The 21,778-nt window shown below is 39.0% G+C and overlaps 1 protein-coding gene across 3 annotated transcripts; it reads right to left on the bottom strand.

The window, feature by feature from the left end:
• Positions 1-10,288: 10,288 nt before the first annotated feature.
• On the bottom strand, positions 10,289-21,654 carry Dcaf16 (DDB1 and CUL4 associated factor 16). Of its 3 annotated transcripts, XM_071614178.1 has the most exons (4): positions 21,470-21,654; positions 15,173-15,249; positions 13,678-13,795; positions 10,289-13,343 (listed from the first exon to the last, which is right to left on the bottom strand). In XM_071614178.1, exon 4 carries the CDS (start codon positions 12,738-12,740, stop codon positions 12,090-12,092), a length of 651 nt encoding a protein of 216 aa, XP_071470279.1. In that variant the 5' UTR covers positions 12,741-13,343; positions 13,678-13,795; positions 15,173-15,249; positions 21,470-21,654; the 3' UTR covers positions 10,289-12,089. The 3 variants fall into 3 exon arrangements, with proteins under 3 accessions (XP_071470279.1, XP_071470278.1, XP_071470280.1); XM_071614177.1 differs by lacking the exon at positions 15,173-15,249; XM_071614179.1 differs by lacking the exon at positions 15,173-15,249 and having other exon boundaries at positions 10,289-13,358.
• Positions 21,655-21,778: the final 124 nt, after the last annotated feature.

Genomic DNA, 21,778 nt, shown 5'->3' on the forward strand with positions numbered 1-21,778 from the left:
TGATTGTATGTCCTCCTCTGAGAAGTGTCTGTTCAGGTCCTTGGCCCATTTGTTGATTGGGTTGTTTGTTATCTTATTGTCTAATTTTTGGAGTTCTTTGTATACTCTGGATATTAGGGCTCTATCTGAAGTGTGAGGAGTAAAGATTTGTTCCCAGGATGTAGGCTCTCTATTTACCTCTCTTATTGTTTCTTTTGCTGAGAAAAAACTTTTTAGTTTGAGTAAGTCCCATTTGTTGATTCTAGTTATTAACTTTTGTGCTATGGGTGTCCTATTGAGGAATTTGGAGCCTGACCCCACAGTATGTAGATCGTAGCCAACTTTTTCTTCTATCAGACGGCATGTCTCTGATTTGATATCAAGCTCCTTGATCCATTTTGAATTAACTTTTGTGCATGGCGAGAGAAAGGGATTCAGTTTCATTTTGTTGCATATGGATTTCCAGTTTTCCCAGCACCATTTGTTGAAGATGCTATCCTTCCTCCATTGCATGCTTTTAGCCCCTTTATCAAATATAAGATAGTTGTAGTTTTGTGGATTGGTTTCTGTGTCCTCTATTCTGTACCATTGGTCCACCTGCCTGTTTTGGTACCAGTACCATGCTGTTTTTGTTACTATTGTTCTGTAGTATAGTTTGAAGTCTGGTATCGCTATACTGCCTGATTCACACTTCCTGCTTAGCATTGTTTTTGCTATTCTGGGTCTTTTATTTTTCCATATGAATTTCATGATTGCTTTCTCTATTTCTACAAGAAATGCCGTTGGGATTTTGATTGGCATTGCATTAAACCTATAGAGAACTTTTGGTAATATCGCCATTTTGATGATGTTAGTTCTGCCTATCCATGAACAGGGTATATTTTTCCATCTTCTAAGATCTTCTTCTATTTCTCTCTTTAGGGTTCTGTAGTTTTCATTGTATAAGTCTTTCACCTCTTTTGTTAGGTTGATTCCCAAGTATTTTATTTTTTTTGAAGATATTGTGAATGGAGTGGTTGTCCTCATTTCCATTTCAGAGGATTTGTCGCTGATATACAGGAATGCCTTTGATTTATGCGTGTTGATTTTATATCCTGCCACTTTGCTGAATTCATTTATTAGCTCTAATAGTTTCTTTGTAGACCCTTTTGGGTCTGCTAGGTATAGAATCATGTCATCTGCAAATAGTGATAATTTAAGTTCTTCTTTTCCTATTTTTATGCCTTTAATTTCTTTCGTCTGTCTAATTGCTCTGGCCAGCGTTTCGAGAACTATGTTGAACAGAAGTGGTGAAAGAGGGCATCCCTGTCTTGTTCCAGATTTTAGAGGGAATGCCTTCAATTTTTCTCCATTCAGAATGATGCTAGCCTGAGGCTTAGCATAGATTGCTTTTACAATATTGAGGTATGTTCCTGTTATCCCTAGTTTTTCTAGAGTTTTGAACATAAAGGGATGCTGTACTTTGTCGAATGCTTTTTCCGCATCTATCGAGATGATCATATGGTTCTTATTTTTAAGTCTATTGATGTGGTGAATAACATTTATTGATTTCCATATATTGAACCAGCCTTGCATCCCAGGGATGAATCCTACTTGATCATGGTGCACAATTTTTTTGATATGTTTTTGTATCCGATTCGCCAGAATTTTATTGAGGATTTTTGCATCTGTGTTCATTAGAGATATTGGTCTGTAGTTTTCTTTCTTTGAAGTGTCTTTGTCTGGTTTAGGTATCAGGGTGATGTTGGCCTTGTAGAATGAATTTGGAAGTTCTCCCTCTTTTTCTATTTCCTGAAGTAGCTTGAAAAGTATTGGTATTAGTTCCTCTTTAAAGGTTTTGTAAAATTCTGCTGTATACCCACCCGGTCCTGGGCTTTTCTTAGTTGGTAGTCTTTTGATGGTTTCTTCTATTTCCTCGATTGATATTGGTCTGTTTAGGTTATCTATATCCTCCTGACTCAATCTGGGCAGATCATATGACTTAAGAAATTTATCTATGCCTTCACTATCTTCTAATGTATTGGAGTATAAGGATTCAAAATAATTTTTGATTATCTTCTGTATTTCTGAAGTGTCTGTTGTGATATTGCCTTTTTCATCCCGTATGCTAGTAATTTGAGTTCTCTCTCTTCTTCTCTTCGCTAGCATGGCTAAGGGTCTGTCGATTTTGTTTATTTTTTCAAAGAACCAACTTTGAGTTTTGTCAATTTTTTTCAATTGTTTCTTTTGTTTCGAATTCATTAATGTCAGCTCTGATTTTCATTATTTCTTGCCTTCTACTTCTTTTGCTGTTGTTTTGCTCTTCTTTTTCTAGGATTTTGAGATGAAGTATGAGATCATTTATTTGTTGGTTTTTTCTTTTTTTAAGGAATGAACTCCAAGCAATGTATTTTTCTCTTAGAACTGCTTTCAATGTGTCCCATAGATTCCGATATGTTGTGTCTGTGTTTTCATTAATCTCTAAGAATTTTTTAATTTCCTCCTTGATGTCTTCTATAACCCATTGATCATTCAGTAACCTATTGTTCATTCTCCAAGTGATGTATGCTTTTTCCTTCCTTCTTTTATCGTTGATTTTCAGTTTCATTCCATTATGATCAGATAGGATGCATGGTATTATCTCTACTCCTTTATATTGTCTAAGAGTTGCCCTGTGACATAATATATGATCTATTTTTGAGAAGGACCCATGTGCTGCTGAGAAAAAAGTGTAACTGCTTGATGTTGGGTGGTATATTCTATATATGTCAATTAAGTCTAGGTTATTAATTGTGTTATTGAGTTCTATAGTTTCATTATTCAACTTTTGTTTGGAAGATCTGTCCAGTGGCGAGAGAGGTGTGTTGAAGTCTCCCATGATTATTGTATGGTGGTCTATTAGACTCTTGAACTTGTGAAGAGTTTGTTTGATGAACATAGCTGCACCATTGTTTGGGGCATATATATTTATGATTGTTATGTCTTGTTGGTGTATGGTTCCCTTAAGCAGTATGTAGTGTCCCTCTTTATCCCTTTTGATTAACTTTGGCTTGAAATCTATTTTATTTGATATGAGTATGGACACTCCTGGTTGTTTCCGAAGTCCATATGAGTGATATGATTTTTCCCAACCTTTCACCTTCAGCCTATGTATATCTTTTCCTATCAAATGCGTCTCCTGTAGGCAGCATATTGTTGGGTCTTGTTTTGTGATCCATTCTACTAGCCTGTGTCTCTTAATTGGTGAGTTTAAGCCATTAACATTTAGGGTTATTATTGAGATATGGGTTGTTGTTCCAGCCATATTTGTTTATTTATGTTACTAAACATGGTTTGTTTTCCTCTATGATTATTCCCCCCCCCCCCTTTACTGTCCTACCTCCCACTGTTGGTTTTCATTGTTATTTTCCATTTCCTCTTCCTGTAATGTTTTGCAGAGGATGTTTTGAAGAGATGGTTTTCTAGCTGCATATTCTTTTAACTTTTGTTTGTCGTGGAAGGTTTTAATTTCATCTTCCATCCTGAAGCTTAATTTCGCTGGATACACAATTCTTGGTTGGAACCCATTTTCTTTCAGTGTTTGAAATATGTTATTCCAGGATCTTCTAGCTTTCAGAGTCTGTGTTGAAAGATCAGCTGTTATCCTGATTGGCTTGCCCCTAAATGTAATCTGCTTCCTTTCTCTTGTAGCTTTTAAAATTCTCTCCTTATTCTGTATGTTGGGCATCTTCATTATAATGTGTCTAGGTGTGGATCTCTTATAATTTTGCACATTCGGCGTCCTGTAGGCTTCTAGAATTTGGGATTCTGTCTCATTCTTCAAGTCTGGGAAGTTTTCTCGTATTATTTCATTGAATAGATTCCTCATTCCTTTGGTATGGAGTTCTATACCTTCCTGTATCCCAATGACTCTTAAGTTTGGTCTCTTAATGTTATCCCATATTTCTTGGATGTTCTGCTCATGGTTTCTTAACAGTCTTGCTGAGCTGTCTATGTTCTTTTCAAGTTGAAATACTTTGTCTTCATTGTCTGATGTTCTATCTTCTAAGTGTTCTACTCTGCTGGTAGTATTCTCAATTGAGTTTTTAAGTTGGTTTATTGCTTCCTGCATTTCTAGGATTTCTGTTTGTTTGTTTTTTATAACCTCTATCTCCCTGTATAGTTGATCCTTTGCTTCCTGGATTTGTTTGTGTAATTCCTTGTCCAAGTGATCTTTCATTGTCTGATTTTGCTGTCTAATGTCTTCCTTGATACTCCAGATCATCTGAAGCATATATATCCTGAATTCTTTATCTGACATTCCATCTGCTGCAGCTGTTACCTCTTCTAAAGTTGAGTTGACCTGCATTGCTTGTAGTCCTTTCTTTCCTTGTCTTTTCATACTGCTTGCGTTTCTTTCTTCTTGGTGAAACTGTTGTGTTTTTGAATTCCCCCCCCCCCCCCCCATATATTTATATTGCTCTTGTATAGTTGAAAAGTCTCCCTTGCAGGTGCGGGCGGGGGCTCTGCTCTGCCCCTCTTCCAATTGGTGTGAGGTGTCTACCACGACCGCGGACCCCTGGGCCTGATCCGCCGTTCTGTCGCAGGTCTGCCTACCTTGCAGGTGGGGGCGAAGGCTCTGCCCTGCCCCTCCTACCACGCCCGGGGACCGCTAGGCCTGATCTGCAGGTTGGTCGCCGGTCTGCCCACCTTGCGGGCACGGGTGTCAGTTCCACTCCGCCCCCACTCCAATTGGGGTCACTTGACCACCACACAGGCGGGCCGCTGGGCCTGATCTGGGCGCGGGCGAAGGCTCTGCTCTGCCCCTACTCCAGTTGTGGTGAAGTGTGTACCACGCTGGCAGGCCGCTGGGCCTGATCCGCTGGTCTGTCGCAGGTCTGCTTACCTTGCCGGCGCGGGCAGCGGCTCTGCCCTGCCCCTCCTACCACGCCTGCAGACCGCTGGGCCTGATCTGCAGGTTGGTCGCAGGTCTGCCTACCTTGCGGGTGCGGGCGGTGGCCCCGCTCCTCCCCTCTGGCTCGACGACAAAGCGAGAGAGACTTGGGTATCTGTGACTCACCCTCCCTACCAGGGGACCAACTGTTTCCGTCCCCGCTGGCACCGATGAAGTTCTCTCCTCGGCCGCTCTCCGATGACATCAGATCTCTGCCATGCTGGCATCCCCTGTTCTATGCCTGAATCCCATTGTCTTCTCTTCCAATAGGCGGAGCTGTGCCCTCTGAGCCGAGCTTCTGCCCTCTATGTGCTGACAGAAATCCCTGTACGGTGGCTCCTGGGAGTCTCTCAATCCTGTTAGTCCAGAGCCCTTTCACTTATCCGGCCCCTCCCCCTGTTCCTTCTCCCAGCCAGCCAGCCAGGTCCTATTCACCAGAGGTGGTTCCCCAAGGATCTGATTACACTTGCAGCCCCACCGCGTGTCCTATATCCCGAACGATGAACACCCTCTCTGTCATTCATCTAATCCCCAGTGCTGTGGTGGGGTGATCTGGGAACCAACAGTTTAATTTTTCCAGACCCCTTTGGTGGGCACGCCCCCAGAAACTGGCGGCTAAGATCTTGAGTGTCGCCGCTGGTGTTAAGGGGAGGTGGGGATCTGGAATCCCCTCTGCTTCCCTACAGACACGCCCCCGGAGAGATTCCCGAGGTTTCCTGGCTGCTTGTATCTGGAGGGGGTGGGAGTCACACACCTGCTAACGTGGATTCCACTGGGAAGGAATTCTGTCGGCGGAACTTTGGTGATGTCACCTCTCTGCTAATGGCTGGCCCCAGGCTCCTTGCCGGAGTGTCCAAAGGGAGGGGTGGGACTGGTCTGTCTCTGGTTGGTTTCAGCTCCCGGTTTGCTATTTCATGAAGGCTTGGCGAGAGACCTCTTCCTAGAGTCCCTGCACCGCTCCTGCTGCACTGCGCCTCGGAGGCTATCCGCCTTGACGCGGGGGCCGGTGCAGGCAGCCGACAGTCGCCAAGTCGCGCGGGCAGCGACTGGCGGGTCTGGACCTCTGCACTGCGTGGCGGAGATTCACTCGTCTAGCGCAAACTGTCACCTCCAAAAATCCTACTGATTCCCGGCCGGTCTCTCTTTAGTGGAATTTTGCTAGGAGTTTCTCAGCAGGTCGAATCTAAGCGTATCCATGCGTCTCTCTGACCCCGTTGTTGAGGAGGTACTGAAAGCGCTGCCTCCCCTCTCGCCGCCATGTTGGATCCCCCTAATTTTTTTCTTGCCTATTTTTCATCTTTTTATTTTACCTTGGGAAATTTCTTCAATACATATACTGAATGATTAATTTTGGCTCTGCCTTTCTAAGAGCTCTTACTTTCTGATTATTCATTTTTATAGCATCTTCTTATTTCATGGATGCAATATGTTTTGTTTCTGAGATCATAGCTTCTTTCAGAAGTTTCATCATCTTTCACATTGCAGGTTTCCTCAAATGTCTAGTGATTCTTGGCTACCAGTGCATAGCGATTTCAAGTGACTATAAGCTATGTATGAATGAGCAAGGCTTGTAGACTCTGGGTGTCACTATAATAAATAATTGTCAAACTATTGTTTTTTCTTCACTGTTCATCTTTTTTTTTGGGTGGCGGGGATTAAAGCTAGATATAAGCCCAGTTGCTAGATTTCATAGTTGGTTGGAGAAGATGGACTGGAGCTTACAATGTTTCAATACTGACAATGGTCCTGTCTTCAATACAGCACATAGCTACCATCACCCTCTTCCCCCAGTTCCCAGTTTTGTTTGGCTCAATTTCTCCAAAAAATAGGCCTTCAGTGTTTTGTCAGAGAATTAGTTGTCTGGCTACAATGTGAGGGCAAAAATTAACTTTCAAATAATTTGTTTTCAACTTTGCTTCTCATCCCCACCCTCCAGGGTACCTTGTGCCTTCAAATCCTTGAGCTTTTGGGGGGTTCTGGAAGGCAAAGATAGGTGTTCCAAATTTGTGGACTTTTTCTGTGACAAAGAAAGGCTGCCACAACTGTTCTACCTATCAATTATTAAAAAACAAAACGAAGAGGAATACACTTAATTTTTCCCTTCAGGTAAAGGAGTGAGAAACTGCTTAAAACATATAAACAAGAAACAACAAACTCAAACTACCTACTATTGAGGTAGCATTTTGAAAACTGCTATCTGGAAATTATATAATGGTTATGTTTTAGCTAAATATAAAGGAATCTCCTTAAAAAAAAAAAAACTATTTTCTGCAATTAGGCCTACTTCTTCACCACTTAATATGTTTTAACCTTGGGTCAACCATGTGGTAACCTCCCTAATTCCTAGTCAAGTTTATAGAAGTAAGACAATAATGTATAATGGACAAAATCAGACTGTTGCCTGGGAACAGCTATGACAACAACTCAAGCTTAATCAATGTTGTTTTAATTTGGGAAATTTCTTCAACACATCTACTGAATGCTTAATTTTGGTTCTCCTACTTTTCTAATAGCTCTTATCTTCTGATTATTTATTTTTTATAGCATCTTGTTCTCATTTCATGGATGCAATATGTTTTGTTTCTGAGAATCATGGCTTCTTTTTAAACATTTATAAAGTTGTCAGATAAAATCAGAAAAGCAGTTAAATTTGAATTTCAGATAAACAAATTTTTTTCTGGTATGTCTTATATGGCAGTTTATCTGAAATTCAAATTTATTTGGGTGTCCTCTATTTTTCTTTTTCGGTCCAAGGCCTAGTATTTTTGTTTGCTAAATTTAGCAACTTAACATTTAAAGAAGGATTTAAAGAAATGTATCCCAAGAAGTATAGAAAAGCTCGGTTCAAAGAAGGAAACTGGGCTTTGAATCAACGCATTCAGGTCACTGGGAAAGTCTACTTCACCATCAGGTAGGGAACCAGGGGCCCAACACTATGTAACACATTTTTATTATATTAAAAGTCCCCATGGGGCTGTTGGGATGTGGCTCAAGCGGTAATGTGCTCGCCTTGCATGCGTGGGGTGCTGGGTTCCATCCTCAGCACCACATAAAAAATAAAAGATGTTGTGTCCACCGAAAACTGAAAAATATTAAAAAATTCTCTCTTTCTCTCTTAAAAAAAAAAAAGTCCCCATGAAATGAACACATTGGCTGTAGCCAATAATCATTCAAGCCTGAAATTATGGTTCTCCATGTAGTGGCTGGTTCTTCACCAGAGCTCTACCACTCTATCAAGCCATTGGGTTACTCAGGGTGCAATCATAAAGCCAATCTAGGGTCTTTCTTGATAAAATGTTGCCATACCCTTGAATAGTTTGTCTGGATAGCTCTGGGAAGAAGTTACTGCTAGTAGACCACTGCTTTAATACATCTTGTAACACCAGTTGGTACTTTGGAATGTCAAGTCCCACCAGATAATACCACAGATAGGAGAGTAATAATAGGTATAGGCGTCTCAGAGAGTCAAACATAATGGTTTCTGTTGCAATCTCATTTGATATCCTACCATCCTGATTTCTCTGTATATTCACAACTGTTTTTATCTTGTTAGGTCAATCAAGAGCCTGAGTCTTTTTCTGGAAGATTACTGATTTAGATAGGGCCTAACTCCCCAAATGATCCCAGGAATTTTCATATTATCCCAAATAAACTGTCCAAATTCTGGTCAACTTTTTCTTTTATAAACCAACTCTAAACTGTTGCTAACATTTTTAACTTACTCTACATTTGTTTGGAAGCAATACTCAAGTGCTGTCTTCCTCATTTTTAAAAATCAGGCATTCATTTCCCACATTGAGAAGTGCTGGTCACTTCTATCTGGCAAGTGTCAGATATCTTTGTCTTGTCCCTTTACTAATCTTGCTCCTGAGTAGATAATCTCCGTGCCAGTCAATTAAAAGGAAGAGCCCAGCAGACTACTTAAAATTATCAGACTTGAACATGTAGCCATTATTGAAATTGCCAAAGATACAAGCATTTTCTTTTGGCAACAGCAAGTTGACCCACAAAAAATACCAGTTAGCTGATGCCTGTTCATGTAGCTCCCTTAGTTTCCCTAAGTATAACTGATACTATTCCTTGGTGCACCACTATGCCAAAAGCATATACAAAGTTGTTCCATGAGTTCTGAGTTTATCCAGACTTTTCCATATACCCTAGCCACCTAAGCAAAATGCTTCTAGCTTGATATTTGTGTGTCTTTGCTTTGTGTACTTGGCATATACAGCTTAAATCTGCATTTTATTGCTTCTTTTGCCTATTCCTTGCGGAGTTGATTTGTTGGGAGTGCCCTCCACATGAAATCTCCATGACACTTGGATGGCTGCTCCATTTAATTCCTTCATGTGATCTCCAACCATAAGCCATTTTCAAATATTTGAAGGGCCTGTTTATGGATTAGGGGCTTAGGCTTCTTTAGTGGGACCCCAGAGAAATGGCATGGAATGATGTATGTTGGTTCATATATTTTGCATTCCCAGTGTCTAGACCATAGTAGGTACTCCTTAATAATAGTAGTCACTATATTTCTTATAGATATTTTAAAAACTAATGGTATGCTCTAAAAGACATTTCATTCTATAACACTGGAGCAAAAAGTAGAAAGCTAGTTATCAAACATATAAGACAATTTATGCATCAGTAAGAAAATAACCCAAGTGACTTCTAAGATCCTTAACTACTTAGCAATCTAATATCAGAACAGTTTTCCCAAGAGAAAAATGTTTAGATGGATAGATGTGGGCATAATAGGATCTCTAGAAGGAAAATCCCTTGGAGAAGACCTACCATCTGTCTGCCTCCCGCCATGCACGATTTCCCCCCACTTTTCTTAGGAAGCAGATGGGACCAAAAGACAAAGTTCAAGGTATCTGGACTACTTCAACATAAAGGCTGCCTCTGCACTGAGAGAGAAAACACCTTTAAATAATTTATTAACAATCACTGGTTTAGAAACCCTGTTTCCTCTCTTCTTTGATAACTATTACTATAAAGAGTGAAAATTTTGTCTTTCTTTACCCTAATTATGGTGACTACATTTAATCAGAGGCCCACACAGGGAGAATGTAAAAATGGTACATTTGTCTCCAACGTCAAATCTGACACATAAAAGGAAGAAATGGCTTAAGGCTTATTCAGGTACTTATTATTTTGTACAACCTGGGATTATTTAAAATAACGAAACAAATGAGGTCAAATTTGAGTCTTGCCTGAATGAGATGTTTTCTTCTTCTTCAAGTGTGTTCTTCTCTAAAGATGCCAAGACACCTTGTCAGACACTACATAGATATAGATAAATCTGTCTACTAACTGCATTCAATACTTATTTTAATGTTGAATATGCCTTATGCAAAGCAGGATCCATTTCATTTGTGGAGGATAAATGACCATACTCTGTTCCGCATGTACAAAGATGTTTGTTTATTCAGCTGCCAAGGTGGAAAAAGGCTTCCTTTTTGGAGTGAATAGCAAAAATGCATTCACAAGCAAGGCACTTTTACACACACACACACACACACACACACGAACATGTTATGGATACATAAACAACACATTTTAATTTTCAGATTTCTTTCCTACCTCCTCCAATCTTTACCCCTAAAAAAAAGGAAAACAGATTTTGTAACGTTTAAAAAACCAATTTCACAGAACATCTATATAGGAACAGTTTCTGATACATTCAGTTATACTAACAGTATGATATAGGTCCAGGTCAATAATTACCATGAACAAGTTTTTTTTTTTCCCCCTACTTAGTATAATACTCTTATTTTCCCCCTTAAGACAGGATAACTAAAGCTCAGTAGAAATACTTATTAGGTTATAAACATTGTTCGTTCTCCTTAAGCTTTTATATATTTACAAAATTTGTGATTGTATCACTGCTTTTTTTTTTATTCAACCTTGTACATAGCAATTATGGAGAACAAGAAAAAGCAAAACTAAAATAAAGAGAATATATGATACATTTTTAACAATATGTTTTATGATTCCCTTTAGATGCCCAGTTATCCACAATGACACACAAATTTCACTTTTTATTGTAGGATATGTCAAAAAATTTAATGGTCTCATGCATTTTATTTTATGTTGATTTCTATGTTTTGGCTCATAGTAGAATCATTGGCAATGTACTCAAAGGCATATACTTTTCCTTATTCAGTCAGAAGAAAATCAGAAGTTAATCTACTTAAAAAATGCTGCTAAAATGCTTAATTTCAGATGTGTTAGGCTGATTCATTAATATTAGAAGGGTTTTTGAAATGTTTGCAATGGATGTGGAAAGGGCATAAATTTCTGCTCCATGAAATGTAAGACAGTTGAAATGTTTTAATCTTTTTACCAGTTGATAGTGAAACTATATTCTCTCTTAATCCTTTTTATCTTTTTTGAATATATTTTATTTGCGCATGACAAAAGTCTTAGTGCCAAGATCCAGGAAACATACTCCCTACAGAATAGCGGACTGTTATAATTCAAGGGATGATATTATGGGCCAATTTAGCCACAGAAAGCCTGGTAAAAGCCTATGATATAGAATGTTCAAGTTGTAAATGCAGATACCTTAATAGGTTTAGAGTTTCATAGGCTAATTTTGAAAATGCACTCCCCATAAAAAACAGGAACCCCCAAAAGGTATATCCATATAAAATCTGAGAGAGAAATCCACATTCCTATCATTTTCGCTCATGTAATTACTCACTTTAACTACTGCTGTAGAAATGAATGTTGAGAAGACCATACTTGAGAAGATTTTAGTGGGGGTAGCTAATTTCTTGCTTTCTGATGGTTGAATCCCACCAGTCTGTTCTGTTGATTCAGTAACAAAAGGGTGATGGTTTATTTTTTCCTATCCATTAATAACCAGACATCTAACAAGTACATTCAGGCAGGCAGAACAAAATGAAGTAGGGTGAATACTAATTGTGGAGAATATTCAAGTTAGCTTTTAAAATATGTTTTCTTTTGACTAATTCTTTACTGAAGTTCTCATTTTATCTCTAGGGTTTGTCAGAAGTATGCTTACCACACATATTTTGTATAGCTGAAACACAGGGCCCTTGGATGCTTTAGCTTGTTAGGACATGGCAATTTGGTTGAGAAGGCATTTGTTTCTCAGCTGTAGCCTGTGTAGTAATTAATTTTGGACTCCCACTTCAAATAGCAACATCAGAGATATCAGGGTGAACTGTACTCTTTATAATGAAGCAGTTAGGAGTTTGTTAACTGCCTTTTGGAAGTCAGTGTAGGAATAAGTAGTGTTGATGGGTTCGGTGCGGGTGGTTTCTTTTACTGTTTTAGTTAGCCAGCCACAGCAACAACCAGAAACACATGAATTAGGATTCTGTTTTAAGTATTCAGGTATGGGAGTAGCTCTGCTCAATGTTCGGCTTAACTGTTTGGTAGCAAACTGCAGTGCTCCATTTAAAGAGGCATGATCTCTAGAAAGCCTGCTGGAACTTGTAAGGGGCTTTTGAAAAGGTGGGACTCCACAAGAGGCTAAAGGGGGCCATTCAGGAATTGGTTCCAGTTTGGGGACACAATGGGAACAATGGGAGAGTCTTAGACCTATCTCTCGAAGTATATGAACTGGTGTACTTGGATCCAAGAGTTTAGCATGATACAACCAGGAATTAGGATTTAAAGGTTTCCAAGTTGTAGAATATTTTAAAAGGCACTTAACCTGCCAGGCAAGACTCTCAAGAGGTGTTAGGTTGGGCACCTTGGGGTCGTCTTCTTCTGAGGAATCCCACTCTTCTCCAGAACTCTCATTTAGGTAGCTAATGTTTTCTTCTTCCTCACTTTCTGAGTCTGACAAAGGGTCAGGAGAGGGATTTCTGGGACCCATTAAGAAAAAAGTAAGAAACCAGAAAAAGGTTAACAATCTAAGCCAGCAGAATAATGACTAACACTGGTGAATAGAAATAACATGACAAATCTTTTCACCAAGATTAATTTGTCAGTCCATTATACACACAGAGTATGCCTCTGGCCTACACCACTGTGCAGTTCTTCAAGAGTATGATGTATATTCTTCACTTACAAGGTAGACATCTTAGTCATCAGGACCAGTTCAGCGAGTAAAATTGTTAGTCACTTACCAGTGGCACACGTCAGAGTATCTCCTTTAAATCCTGACTACCCAAGAAGAGAAGGGTCCTCAACTAGGCATGCTGATTTTCTTGGCGTAGTTTCAACGGGTAGTGATATTATCAAGAGACACTTTGTCCACTCTGTTTTGTTGGCAGTGACATTAAATCTACTTGGTAATAAAAAGCTCAGCAGTTGTCTTGGTTGTCCGCTGGTATGGCAACTTATGTAGAATGGGGATGATGGGATGAGTTGTCAAGAACATCTGGTAGGCAAGGATCTGAAGTTTTCCACAGGTGAGGTAAATGCCCTTGGAAACTCCTGACTTAGTGGTTGGACTATCTGGAAAAGTAGCCTTAACCTGTGAATGAGAAAACTAGAGACTTGATATTAAAGTCTGAAGGCACTAAGTAACATTACCACCCATCTAACTTTACACAAAACCAAGAAAATGAATGCTAAGCAAAAAAGCCTAGTTGATTTTCTCCTCTCTACGTCAAAGGCTTAGGCTGATTTTCCTGTTGGGAACTCTTATAATCACAAAATTAGGAAAGAGCTTGGGGACATTTTAATACTTTGTTGGAACAAAACTGGTCCAGTTTGTTTTTAAGAATACAGTTCTCACATAGAAAATTACTCCTGAAAAAACAGATCCCTTATGCCCCAAAGCCCAAACTGAGAGTTTATCTCTTTACCTTTAGATGTACTTGTTAGGATTAGTTTTAGAGGGTCTGTCCTGGTGATAGAGCTGCTAGATGTTGGAACTCTTGATGTAGTCTCAGAGACTGAGTCATACGAACAATCTTATATAAGCTGTTCCAGAAAAAGAAAAACAGCATGAAAACTGACTAATTTCTTTTATGAGAATAAAAAAATTAACTTCAAATCTAGAGACATATGAAATATAAAAAGCATAGGCTCAATGCATTTTCAAAAACTCTATTACTTAACATAATCTAACAGTACCTTAAAGAAAATAAAAAAAATGTTATAAGTAGAGCTTTTCTGGGAAAGAAAGAAGAGTTCAACTTTAGAAATTTATAAATTTAAGTTTCCAAAAGTGAAAGGGAAAAAAAGATTAGGTAAAGTTTACTTTCCAAAAACTTTAAGCAAATATGATCCCAAATGAGATATATTCCTTTAAAAAGTGAGATCAGAGTATGAATGATACTGTCTGACATGGTACTGAAAATGCTAGTTAATGTTATAAATAAATGACAGGTGCAGGAATTGGAAAAGAATCAATAAAATATTAATTTCAATATCAGCAACACTAACAAGAAAATACATTATATAGTACATTTAACAGTAGGAAAAACAAATGTCTCCAAATTTATAAAGGACATAAGGACTAGTTAATAATATATAAGACCAAGTAAGACATAGAAATAGAAACATTCCATGCTCTTGGATAGATGAAATAAATAAATGCTACAAAGATACTAGCTTTAATTTATACAACTCTGGGCAAAATTTTGAGGAACTTAATAAAAATGAACTTCAATGTTTATATAGAAAGAATAAAACTTCACACATGGCCAAAGCAGTAAACAGAGGAGAAAAGGTTTTTTTTTTTTTTTTTTTTTTTAAAGTTCTTTTTTTAGTTTTATATATAACATTAGGACTCATTTGACGTAACTACAAAAGCATGGAATATAATTTGCTCTAATTCAGTCCTCAGTACTTCCCCTTTTCCCCTTATCCCTCCTAGACCTCTTCCCTCAACACTACAGAACTTTCTGCTAGTAAAGGGTGTTCTTAATCTTCAAACTATTAATTATAAAAATCTGAAAAATTAAAATAGGATGGAATGTAAGATCAGACATAATTCAATAAAACAGAACACAGTCACATATAATTTGGGAATACAGTATAAGAGTGGTACATAAATTCAAGGGGGAAATGAATGCATTTTAGCACATTTATTGGTACAAGTGGCTCAAATGAAGAAAAATAAAACTGTACACCTATATAATGCCAGGTGTATAGGAGGATAAAACCTAAGTGAGGATGGTAAAACCATATAGTTAATCAAATATAATAGATGAGAATACTTTTGTGATTGGAGGCTGATGTTATGGTTTGTATCTGAAAAGTCTACCAAAAGTTCATGTGTTGAAGGCTTGGTTGTCTGCGCAGCAATGCTCAAGGTGGTCTTTTGGGAAATGACTGAATCACAAGGGCTCTCACCTTAACAGTGGATTAATCCGCTGGTAGCTGAATGGACTACTGGGAGAGGATGAAAACTGCAGGCAAGTGGGACAGGGCTGGAGGAAGTAGTTCAGTAGGACATACCATGGGTACTGTATCTTGTTTCTGGCCCGTTCTCTCTGTCCCTCTGCTTCCTGATTGCCAGGAACTGAGCAGCTTCCTTCTGCTATACTCTTCTGCATTAATGTTCTGCCTCATGCCTCACTTCAGGCCCAAAGAAAGGATGCCAGCCAACTACATACTGAAACCTCTGTAACTGTAGCGCCCCCGCCCCCACAAAAACCTTTCCTCTTTTAAGTTGTTATTGTCAAGATATTTTGGTCATGGTGACATAAAGCTAATATAGTCAGGGAAAATAAACAAAATAGCATAGAGCACAGGACCAAACAATGATTAATTCAATCACCAGAATCAATAATACCTGGAGTGAACTAAAGATATCAAATACAACATTAATTACAAATTAATTTTTTAAAAAGGGTTGGGGCTCTAGCCCAGAGTTCAGTGGTAGAGTTCTTGTCTAGCATACTTGAGGCCCTGGGTCTGATCTCTAGCATGGCAAAGGAAGGAGAGGGGAAAAACACAAAACAAACTAGTAGAAAATTCAATTTAAAAAATGGGCAAAAGACAAGAATATCCAATTAACAGAAGAGAAAATCCAAATGGATTAATCATATGATAACATTATGCTAATAGTTTGGTGAAAATTAGAAGGCTAGATAACGTCCAGTGTTAGTGAGTTCCCTGTAGGAACTGGCACTGTTGGTGGGATTGTATAACCATTCTGAAAAGAAATCTGGCATTAATACTTAGCCAAATTAACTGTACAGCTCATGATCCAGCAACTCTACTTTTGGGTATATAGCAAATAAATTTTCCTTAAGACCAACAAGCATTAGGATATACTCTGAAGCTCTATCAGTGATAAGGAATTAGATATATTCTAAGTTTTCATCACTAGAGAAGATAGGTAAAATGCAGTAGAAGCACATTAGAAATATGCATAGCTAGAAGTATATGTAACAACACAGATGGACTTTACGGGTATAGTACTAAATGAAAGAAAATCAAGAAACATTATCAAGATCTCATTTGTATTATTCTGAAGGGGTAATATACAAAATAAAAATCAGTGAATATCTGTAGTTTCAAATACACTGAGTTGTGCTAACATGGTCATATGGTATGGCTTTAATTAATAATTTTTTTATATGCTTCAGTTCTCAGCACAGTGTCTAGCATATATTAAGGGCTCAATAAATGTTGTTTGAAAGAATTAATAAAAGTCAGGTACTGTGGTATATGCCTGTAATTCCAACAACCCAGAAGGCAAAGGCAGGAGTATCCCAAGTTTGAGGCCATCCTCAGCACAATTAACAAAATCCTCAGCAATTCAGTGAAACCCTATCTCGGGAAAAAAAAAAAAATTAATGAGGGAATAACTAAGATCTGAAGTAAATAACCACAGAAATGTTGTTTTATTCTTGAGAGAGAAAAACCCCCAAGTTGTATTTTGGTGATCTAGTAATAGGGTATACAAGAAACAATCCTAAAGAGCAAGATCAACAAATATGATGCTACTACAGCAAAACAAAGGCAACTCCTTATAACTTTAAGAAACATGAATATAAACACTTTTTTTGGGGGGGTAATGGGAATTGATCCCAGGTGTGCTTAACTACTGAGCCACATCCCCAGCACATTTTAGTTTTCATTTTCAGACAGGATCTCACCAAGTTGCTTAGACTGGCTTTGAACTTGTGATCCTCCTGCCTCAGCTTCTTGGGTCACTGGGTATAAAAACCTTTTAAATGTATGTATTATTACCTAGTTCAATCTGAAATGAATATCAACATCTGTCACATACTGTTGTCTTAACTTTACTGAGACAAGAGAAGGGCTTTTAATTGTTCTTTGTGCTTATATTTTTACTGTTTTCATTTCAAGCAGATTGCATCTATAAAATTATTTGGGTACACTTGAGTTGTTACTCAAAACATTCTAAAAAATGGGTTACTCCACTTTTGAAATCAGCAAAAAGGCAGAAAAAGTCTATGTGAAGGCATACCTAAATCCTAGACCTAACAACGAACCCATTACTGTTATCCTTAACAGTCCATGTACAAAATTTTTCCACATTGTTTATTCTATGCCATTATATGTTCAATGTATGTAACCTGCTTTTGAGTTTTCCTAGGGCTCATGCTGAGAATTTGTCTTGAGTTTCAGAGGAGACTTTGGACTTAGACTTTTGGGAAATGGTGGAACTGTTAAGACAATGGAATCGTTAAGATTCTTTTTTTTTTTTCTTTCTTCCTTCTTTTGGTACCTGATTCAACTCAGGGGCATCTGACTACTGAGCCACATCCCCAGCCCTATTTTGTATTTTATTTAGAGAGAGGGTCTCACTGAGTTGCTTAGCACCTTGCTTTTGCTTGGTTTGGCTTTGAACTCACAATCCTTCTGTCTCAGCCTCCCAAGCCACTGGGATTACAGGTTTGCACCACCATGCATGGCTGATCCTTAAGGCTTAAAAACAGACTATAAACATATTTTGCTCTGAGATGTGCATGAGCTTCTAGGGGCCAGGGGCAGAATGATTCAAAGTGTTCCCCCAAAAGCTCATGTGTGAGACAATGCAAGAAAATTTAGAGACGAAATGATTGGGTTATAAGAGCCTTAACATAATCAGTGCATTAACCCACTGATATCAATAATTGTAGAAAGGTAGGGAAGGTATGGCTGGAGGAGGTGGTTCACTAGGGGCATGCCTTGGGGATTTATAATTTTGTCCCCAGTGAGCTGAGATCTGTGCTTTCTGATCACCATTTCCTAAGCTGCTTTCCTCTGTCATGCCATTCTGCCTTGATGTGCTGCTTCACCTTGGGCCTAGAGCTGTGGAGTCAGCTGCCTATGGACTGAGACCTCTGAAACCTTGAGTGCAAACTAAACTTTTCCTCTTTTCAAACTATTCTTGTCAGGTCTTTTGGTTAGGGTGACGACAGAGCTGACTAAAACACATATCAAAACTGAATGTACTCTAACATTGCTGGTGGGACTGCAAATTGGTTCAGCCAATTTGGAAAGCAGTATGGAGATTCCTTGGAAAGCTGGGAATGGAACCACCATTTGACCCAGCTATTCCCCTTCTCGGACTATACCCAAAAGACCTAAAAAGAGCATACAACAGGGACACAGCTACATCAATGTTCATAGCAGCACAATTCACAATAGCTAGACTGTGGAACCAACCCAGATGCCCTTCAATAGATGAATGGATAAAAAAATTGTAGCATTTATACACAATGGAATATTACTCAGCACTAAAAAACAACAAAATCATGGCATTTGCAGGGAAATGGATGGCATTAGAGCAGATTATGCTAAGTGAAGCTAGCCAATCCCTAAAAAACAAATGCAGAATGTCTTCTTTGATATAAGGGGGGCGACTCAAAACAGAGCAGGGAGGAAGAGCATGAGAAGAAGATTCCCATTAAATAGGGACAAGAGGTGCGTGGGAATGGGAGAGAGAAGGGGAACTGCACAGAAGATGGTAGGAGACCCTCATTGTTATGCAAAATTACATATAAGATGGTGTGAGGGGGGAAGAAAAAAGAGAGAGAAACATGTCACAGTAGATTGGGTAGAAAGAGGGGAGGGGAAGGGAGGGGGGATAGGATGGGCAGCACAATACAATAGACACTAGTATGGCCTTATGTATAAACGTGGCTGTATAACCAATGTGATTCTGCAATCTGTACACGTGGAAAAATAAGATTAAGATTATGTACCCCATTTGAATCAAATGTATGATATGTCAAGATCATTGTAATGTTTTGAGCAACTAAAAAATTAAAAAAAAAAAAACTAAATGTACTCTATACATTTCCATGTACAATTTACCTTTAAAGAAATATTGGTAATTGATACCTTTAATACACATCTTTTCTTAGTGTTTGTTATTTTTTTAGTCAAACTAACTTTACCAAGGACAGGAAGAAATTCCCATAGTTGTTATTATTTGTTCTCTTCCACAGCACTAAAAACAAGGCAAAACCCATGTAAACTTTAGAGTGGTAAGACTGTGATGTTTAAATTTAATCTAGCATCTTTAAAAAATTTTCAGAGTATAATTTTCAAAAAATACTTAACAAAAGCATGGCACTAATCATAAAAAAAAAAAAAAAAAATGAAAACAGGCTGACCTCTGGTGGCCAGATGCCTCATCCTTTAGTAACTAACAAAACATTATGAAGTTTCTCATTGATGGTGAGATAGTCAAATAAAATGTACTACATAATACAATTAGAAACTTTACAAAATAACAAAGGTAGCAAGCACCCAAACACAAAGAGAGGGGTACAATTAAAGTCATCAAAATAAGTAAAATGTCGCCAAATATTAGTTTGTTCTAATGTTTAGTTTATCAGTTAATGTTACATCAAAATAAAATGGTATATGAACTAGTTCTCCTAAAGTAAAGGAAGAGTTCTGTGCAGTTCACTACTGTAGCCACTAGCCCTGTACCACTAGCCCCATGGGCCTACTCAGTGCCTGAAATGTGGTTACAGTAAAATAGTACCCAATTTCAAAGACTTAGAAAAAAATGTAAGTTATCTCAATCATTTATATTGATGACATGTTGTAATAAAATTGAGTATACCTGGTTAAAAAATTAATGCCTTTTCTAGGTTTCTTTCACCACAGCTTTCTAAGTATTCTGCCTTTTAGTTATAGTGAGATTATCTATTCTCTCCTTATAATCTGTGCATTTTTAGGCCTCTATGCTTTTACTCTGATTAATTTGAATACCTCTCTTTTCTTTAAATTTAGACATCATGTTAATTTCAAAACTACAGGCAACTCACTTAACTAGCACTTGAATACTTCAAAGTTTCAGGAATTAGGGACATGAAGCAGAGGAACATTATTCTTTGACAGCTGGTCTGTGCCTTGGCTTCATCATCTTAAAGGAGACTGAAATTACCTTACAGGGGTTTTTGTAATGATTTAATGGTCTCTGGCACATTGTTACTATTAACATTATCAATATGAATACACTTAAAAATCATATTGACTGCAAAAGCCAGTTGCACTTATGATTATTCATATAACATTCAAAACATCCAAATCACTACAGTCTATTCATTCAGCGATATCTATTCATATGGTTAATATATAAAAATTTGCATGATCAAAATTAACAGTAAATTTTAAAATATCTGTTATTTCAGGAAAGGTTAATTCTAAAGTTGTACAGGCAACTTTGTTGTAACTTTCTATTTCTTCACCCGGCAGTAGTTACTGAGGTGTAGGGGAGAAATGTTTCTTTCCGTCGTCCTAGGTTCTTTGGTTGGATTAGGAACTGATAAAAAGACATTAACAACAACAACAAAAAAGCACATTTAATAACGTACACCGGCACAGAAGACTCACAAGACACTGAGACTAGAAGGGTCAGATGACTGAAGCATCCTGAACTACATAAGGAAGAGGGGCTTGGGGCTTCTGGGGAAGCAGGTGGTGCCATAAGTTAAGGAAAGATGCGGAGAGATAATGTCTGGGGAATAAAGGCAGTCGTGTCATGCAGATAGTTTTCCAGTAATAAAAACTGTCCGGGGAGAGCCCTCTTCCTGACATAGATACTTTACTAAAGTTGTCGTAAATGATGATTTACTTTTTTATGTCTTTAAATGTGTATGCTTTACAAAGACAGTTTTAAGAACTAATCCTGATTTGCGGTTTCTCAGAATATAACAGCCAGAAATACGCCAAGTAAGCACTCTCTAGTGACATATTTTGGAGGGGTATGTCCTGAGCCTCAACAGAGGTATTCCTTTTTATTGGAGATCATTTCATTTAAAAAAAAAAAAAAAAAGGTTTAAAGACTTCCTTCTCTTAACCACGACCCCTAAGACCTCTCTCCCTTTGTTTACTACACCGAGCTCCCGCAGGTTTGTGAAGGACGCCGGAGAAGCTCGCACGCCCGGAGCCAGCGGCAGCTCGACTACACCGGGCTGCTCCTCCTCACAGGTCCCGCCTCCATTCGCCGTGGCAAGTGCCAGGCACCCTAGGCCAGGACAGAGGGCGGGACAAGGGCCGCAGGGTGTCGGGATCCGGGGAACTCGGGACGGCTGGCTTCTCGGAGCGCGCCGGCCGCGCCCCCGGCTTCGCCAACGCCTGGTCCCTCCTCCACCTCCACACGCATCCCTCCTCGGGTTCCCTGCCCCGCCGCAGGAGCGGAGACGGTTCCCTCGGCTGACTCCCTGTTCTCACCGTGGAGGATCCTTTCTGCTTTCTCGCCTCACGCCCAGCCACGCGAGTCCGCTAACGCCTAGCGCCACCAGCCCTGTCCCGAACGTCGCACCAAGTCTCCGCTTGACATCCCTGACGGCACCACTTCCGGCCGAACGAACGCCTCCTGTCCTTAGAAACGCCACTTCCTACCGGGAAAAACGGGGGGCGCGGGGGCGGGGAAACACATCCTAGGCGCATGCGCCCAAGTCGCGGGGCTCTAAGTGGATGGACTCCTTTCTTCCCGCTCAAGCATCCTAAGAGCTCGCGGCGTTCTCGCGATGTTTCAAT

The sequence above is a fragment of the Marmota flaviventris genome, chromosome 7, assembly GCF_047511675.1.
Source record: "Marmota flaviventris isolate mMarFla1 chromosome 7, mMarFla1.hap1, whole genome shotgun sequence".
In the NCBI taxonomy this organism is placed as follows: domain Eukaryota; kingdom Metazoa; phylum Chordata; class Mammalia; order Rodentia; family Sciuridae; genus Marmota; species Marmota flaviventris.

Bases quoted from the DNA above. Each gene is read 5' to 3' on its own strand.
- Dcaf16 (XM_071614177.1), bottom strand. From the start codon at position 12,740: ATGGGTCCCAGAAATCCCTCTCCTGACCCTTTGTCAGACTCAGAAAGT.